The sequence below is a fragment of the Stylophora pistillata genome, chromosome 13 (assembly GCF_964205215.1).
Source record: "Stylophora pistillata chromosome 13, jaStyPist1.2, whole genome shotgun sequence".
Classification (NCBI taxonomy): domain Eukaryota; kingdom Metazoa; phylum Cnidaria; class Anthozoa; order Scleractinia; family Pocilloporidae; genus Stylophora; species Stylophora pistillata.
In genome coordinates this window covers 23268115-23274114 of record NC_142531.1, presented here as the reverse complement: position 1 = coordinate 23274114, position 6000 = coordinate 23268115, and the positions used below count along the sequence as shown (strand labels likewise).

The following is a 6000-nucleotide window of genomic DNA, read 5'->3' as shown; positions in this document are numbered from 1 at the left end:
ATATGGAGTCATAAAAGCACGTTGCTAACTCGCCAAGGTTTTATATTTGTGTTAGAGCCAAAGTAGCCATGACGTAATTCGCATAGCCCTCTTACCTTGATTTGCAGGTTTTCTGATTTGTAGTCAATTGTAGTCATTGTATGTACGAGTGATTTTATAAGCTTTTATGATATATAAGGTAAAAGTTATCTCAATCTCACCAACGATGACGTATGCAGTTATTGAGATCTAGTTTAGGTTTTGTATTCGTTGTTGCTGAGTCCTCAGTGGTCCTCAGCGGACTTTCGCTGAGGCAAAAAAGCACAAAATAAAATCCTTTTGCCCAAAAGATATTCTCTACTGTCTTGTAGATGGATAAAAAGGATTTCCCGGTGAAATACGTAGGGAAATAACCCATAACTGGTTCGTGAGATATAACCAAAGAAAAGATAAGGAAAAAATGAAACACATAACAACTTCTAGGATGATCAGATCAATGCTGTAGACAAAAACACCTAACCACTAGTAATGGTATGAGCGTGACTTTTGATTGGAAATTTTCCATAAGCTTGAAGCGAAAAAGGCGGGAAAAGGGCATGCATCGTTACTAGCAACACATTGATTGGTAAGAAAGAAAGGAGAAAAGAAAAATGAATTGTTCCAAGCGAAAAGCTCTCTGCAATAATGGTGATGAGTAACTTAGCCTTCAGTGCCGGCGTATTTTGGGCGCACGAGTGCATATTTTCGTATTAGGCCGCCATATTAGATTTGGTAACTGCGAATGATTGGGGCGAGGAAATATTTGCCGAGGGAGTAGGTCTTAAGTGGAAAAATGGGCAACAGGGGAGAGGGAGGGGAAGGAAATATTTCCACCTAAATGTGTACTCGTGCGCCCAAAATACGCCGGCACTGCGGGCTATGAGTAACTATAACAAATGCTAGGCAAAAACGATACGCAATTAAAAATCAAACCGAAAAGAACGCAGGAGAAAGTTGAATAGATTGGCGCAAACGCTGTCTTTTAATCCATCTTCTTGTAGATAGTTATTAGTTATGACAGTTTTTTATTATTCTCGTTTCCAGTTTTTCTCTCAATCAATTCTTCTCATAGTCTAAGAATTTCATATTCCATGGCAAGCTAGTCAAGATCTCTCAGAGATAGTTTCGAATCACTAGAATCAGATCTCCGCCTGAGGTTAATTTGCGAGACTGGTAGTTTGGTGTCATCATCAGAACTGGGAAAGGCCACTTTTCTTTCTTTCGTACCGCACGAGGACTTGCGGCTGTTCCCGCGAGGATTCCCGCGAGGATTCCCGCGAGGTCTATCCGCACCACCTCCTTCAGACAACAGGGGCAGACACCTAAAAGCAGCAGTGTAGCCCTGAAGCGCTTTAGCGTGGAAGCGCATCTCCGCAAGCAGGAAGTCACTGAGAATATGATACCAGTCTTCCCTCTTCTGTTCCTCAAAATGCTTCATTCCTATCTTAACATCCTCACAGGACCGTTCGGCCTCACAGCGAGCTTTCTCGAATTTTACATTTGCATCATTGATGTTCCTAGGGTCCACAGGCGTCTTATTTTTCGCCTTTTGAAGCAGAAGAAGTCTTTGGTTCTTTTTGCGTACCGCATCCTCGCATGCTTTCACGCTTTTCTTCATTTCCAGACACTTCCCTTCATTGGCCTTGATGTCACTTGAGATTTTTCCTTGTAGAATGTCTTTCAACGCACCCCGCTGTGTCTGGATAGCAGAGAAATGTCTGGTGAAGTTCGCTAGATTGCTTTTAACGCCATTGTTGCTTTCCTGGTCCGAATTACAAATTCCCATTGCTGAGGCTAATTTTTCTCCTCTTTGTGCAAGCTTCCCTGTGATTGTGGCGTATTTTTCAACGCATCGCGCCATATCAGCAAATTGATCTTCCGTCTCTTCAATTCGTTTGTTGTATTCTTCCATCTCTGGAATCTTGTCGACCCGTAAAGTCCTTTTTAGAACTTCGCACACTTCAGTCATATTGTTTGTCATCTTGATCCGCAAAATTGAACTAAAGTAAGTATTCGCCAGGTTTTGTTTATGACATCAAAATAAGCCAGCGCGCGCAACAGACTATTCGTACCTGTTTGATTTTGACGTTGCTCGAAGCTCGTTTAGCTTTGAAGTTAATATTAAACTACAGAGTTAGTTTTTCAACAACATCTGAATGATGCCAACGGCTATTACCAGAGCTGACCATAGCTCCCTGACACAAAATGCTTCACGATGAACTACAGCAAGAGCTGAGCTTCTTCTGGATAAGGGTAAGCATTGAGCATACCTGTCCTCTCTGCTCTCTCTTGGAGTGAGGAGGCTTATCGGCTGACGGGTTGGTTAGCCTGTGTGACTGGCGCAAAGCGGGAAGGGGAAAGTAAGAGAAACGTGCGACCGTAGGTCCCAGTCCTCCATCCTGTTTTCTCGGCTGACACGGTTGGTCATTGTTACTTATTCGTAGAAGGAGTCTTTTAAGAGCTGATATCTAAGCTGTGCTTTGCTGAGTTTTTTTTGTAAGGGTTGGCACGAATAAGTTCAAATTTTTCATTTATTTCTCTCTAAAGAGAGAATTCAAGATTTCATAATTCAGTAATCATGCAGACCTGTAACATGCTGACATTTATGCTAGATGTGAGAATTTGTTATTGGATCAATAATCTCCTGATGGATAATTTTCTTCATCCTCATCACTTGTCTGCTTGATATTACATTGATATTGCATGGAGAAATTCTGTCTTGGTCACTCATGGGAATAATCAAACTACCACAAAACAACTTGGGAGATTTTATCTTATTAGTGCTTAAATGTGTAAATTTATTTCCCTTAAAGAGTTCTCGAGTTTTACAAATACAACATAATTTGAAGATTTCATACAAAGGAATTAACAAACCAGAATTGAACAGAGAAGCAGATATGACACAACCCATATAATTTGGAGTTGCATTTGGATAACATAAAACATTCATTAAATTATCATCTCATTTTGGTTGAGGAGCATTCACTAGTTATAACAGTGTAACTGTCTGTACAAAAAAATATCCTAAGCAGTAATAACTACTCTTAAATGTTCTTTTGACAGATTACTTTGTCTTTAAATTGCACTTTCAAGCTGATGTGTATGTACAAAGCTGCAGTGAACATCTAGGGTTCTCATGCAACCTCTTTGAATGAAAGGGAAAATATCTCAATAACATTAAAAGGTCAATGTGGTGTGCATACCATAATTCCAAGAAAATAATGGCTTGCAAAGAAATAAATTAAGAAAATGGCTTAGTATTGTTTTCCCATCACTAGTTGATAAGCATATCTACAGTCTAAAGTGACATATCACTTACAACCACAAAAATACAAAAACTTGGGAGTCAAGTAGAAAAGGCAATGAAGTGGTTACTATGCCATTTTCAAATTACCTTTGGCCTCTTTTTCAAAATGAGGCCTGGTGCTCAGCCATTCAAATCAAAATGAGCTTAATTTGCATGTGAATGAAAAATTAAGTTCATATGATTGGATGAGCTCCAGAACTCCCTTTGAAGAGGCCAAAGGTTATTCAGAAATGGGCTATTGGACATCCTCTTTATTTCTGGTATAAAAGAGAATGAATTGCTTAGAAGTGTTCAAATATGTTTAGGCTTTTCTTTAGAGTTTCTCCTGCATAAATTTTAATGGATGTTTCATTGCCATTTTCCTTTGGCATAAGCCATGAATTAACCTATCTGGTTATACAATCCTCTCTAAAAGAGAAATTACTATCAGAATGTTTGAACTGGTATATCCAGCAGGTTCGTCATAATGGTAAGTATGCTTAATTACTGATTAAAGGGAAAACCATTTTGTAAATTGGTTTTACACCACCTCTACTGTAAGCTTTTGTGGCAAACTTAAAAGTGAAGAAGAAGAAGATTCTTACATACTTCACCCATTCAGTTCAGCATTTGCTCCAAATAACAAACTAATGCGCATGATGTAACCACATTAGCAAAGTAGTAATTACAAAATTTGTATCTTTTTTACCAAAGATGCAAGAGGGTTTGGAACACAGTTAAATGATGCTATTAGCTATGATGACCTCGACCAAAACAAGAAGTGAATAAAAATGTTGCTCAGATCAACCAAAAGAGCACTGATCCTAATCTTTCTTTAAGGTTGGTATTTCAGAAGGAGTGAAATAATTCAAGAATAGCATTGCACCGATGCAATAACTGTCTCTCGTTATGTTATGACTACATCAAATATTTCTATTGACAATAAAATTTTTAAAAAAATTGTAAATTCTTTATAAATCAATCAGTGATCAATGATTGACTTAAGCTGTACTTCGTGAAGTTAGGATGCACTTGCAAAGTCTGAAGAACAAATAGCCAAATTAGCTTTACAGGATGTCCAAGACTTTGACGGTTTACAATTCCTGCATGCATTATGGTTGATTGTGATTTTACAATTTATTTTCGTTCCATGTGGCTATGGCGTTAATGTTTGTAAACAATGAACGATGCTTTTACCAAACATATTGTCCTCCGCCATGTTCCTGTCACTCAAAAACAAAATCACGAACAACGAAAAAGGCCACTTGCAACCTTTAAGAAGACAGAAACAGACACTTCCCTCTTGACTTGAAGTGCTTGTTGCCCATATTGTAAAGGACGAGGTTTTAAGCCGTTGGTGATGGAATTTCTAATGAAGCGGCTGGTCTTAACTCTTCATTTCTCTCTTGTTCATCCATATCCTCAAACAGAGACTCTATCTTATTAGACTGGTACAGTTTTTCTATTCCAAGGTTAGATCCTTCCAAAATCGACTCCACAACGTGATCAGGAATTAATCGATTTTTTCGTCGTTTAGCTCTTTCGAGAACTGTGTCCAAAGGAACTCTGGGCAAACGTTTCACGCGGACATGATAGCCTACTGATTTTAAGCGATTCATATAATCTATTAGCTCCAAATATTTAACACATGTTCCTTCTGCTACAAAGCTGATCTTCTGCTCCAAGATCCAGTCGGTAAGATGAATAGCAATGTTACGAGCGACTGGATAATATTCCTCTACCTTGTTTGACTCAAATCCTTTCAACATTCCCATGATTTCGTCTGTGTCTACATACGCGTAATTCCTGAAAACTGAATGGGTCTTAAACTCGTCATTTATAACAGTAGTCTTCCCTGCTCCCATAGGGCCCAAAACGAAAATCGCATCACAACGATATTGCGTGTTCAGAAACCTTCGCTTCCACTTACTCTCCATAAGTTTCGTCTCTTGGGCATCGAGGTAGAAGCTGGAGATACTTTCTTCCTTCGTCTCCACTCCGTTAAGATCTTTCATGTCTCCTGACATAAATCTGGAAGTATAAAAGCGAACAAGAGCTTTATATAGGCAAGAACGCGGAAACCGAAAGCAGAAAAATCTTGAATGGACTCTCAACCCAGTGCGAGGGAGTCGTGACGCCATGTTTTTATATACTCTAAAGTTGTGGGCGTGACGTCACTAGACCACAGAGGGGTGGGTTAGAAGGAGGCGATCAGTCAGTCAGTGAGTGCTTTGCACGTGCTACTACATTCACCCATCCATCTCCGTTACAAACTGCATCCAACATCCTGAATTACATTTTACAACCGGAAAAATGCATAGGACTTAGAAAGCAGGCAGAGAAGAAGAAATACTTCATCCGCTCGAGTGTCTTCTCTACCTGATTAGCTGAAGCTTAGCCGGAGCTCAAAGTCTAGCTGTTCAGGATTGCGCAATAGACCGTTGACGGTGCAATTTTTATTGGAGAATTATTTTTAGATCCCTACAGCTTGACTGACGGCAGCCACTTGTTACTCAGAAAATTATTACATTATTCATCACTAGGAGGCGAAGAGCTTATGGGAACCAAAAAAGGAGTAACCTCGCTCCCAAGGCCTCTTCCCTTGCTTGGGGGTCGACTCAGAAAGGTAGCGATGGGAAAACACACGGTCAGTATGGATTTTATACGTCGTAGGAAGAGCTCTCCTTTACTGTACA

General features: G+C 39.5%; 2 protein-coding genes and 1 pseudogene across 3 annotated transcripts in view; 1 reads left to right on the top strand and 2 right to left on the bottom strand.

The window, feature by feature from the left end:
- Positions 1 to 347, top strand: part of LOC111330096 (uncharacterized) — a 7491-nt pseudogene extending 7144 nt beyond the window's left edge. The window contains exon 8 of the transcript XR_015994933.1: positions 1 to 347. This exon is cut by the window's left edge and continues 552 nt beyond it. The product of XR_015994933.1 is annotated as an uncharacterized LOC111330096 (transcript).
- A 634-nt stretch (positions 348 to 981) lies between these two features.
- LOC111330121 (CBY1-interacting BAR domain-containing protein 1-like) lies at positions 982 to 2067 on the bottom strand. The gene has a single exon (XM_022934921.2). It carries the CDS (start codon positions 1997 to 1999, stop codon positions 1118 to 1120), a length of 882 nt encoding a protein of 293 aa, XP_022790656.2. The 5' UTR covers positions 2000 to 2067; the 3' UTR covers positions 982 to 1117.
- Positions 2068 to 4422: 2355 nt separating this feature from the next.
- LOC111330122 (uncharacterized) lies at positions 4423 to 5476 on the bottom strand. Its single transcript, XM_022934922.2, has one exon. It carries the CDS (start codon positions 5443 to 5445, stop codon positions 4651 to 4653), a length of 795 nt encoding a protein of 264 aa, XP_022790657.2. The 5' UTR covers positions 5446 to 5476; the 3' UTR covers positions 4423 to 4650.
- Between the last annotated feature and the right edge of the window lie 524 nt (positions 5477 to 6000).

What these genes read in the sequence shown, in the direction of transcription:
- LOC111330122 (XM_022934922.2), bottom strand. Translation starts at nt 5,445, where the DNA reads ATGGCGTCACGACTCCCTCGCACTGGGTTGAGAGTCCATTCAAGATTT.
- LOC111330121 (XM_022934921.2), bottom strand. Translation starts at nt 1,999, where the DNA reads ATGACAAACAATATGACTGAAGTGTGCGAAGTTCTAAAAAGGACTTTA.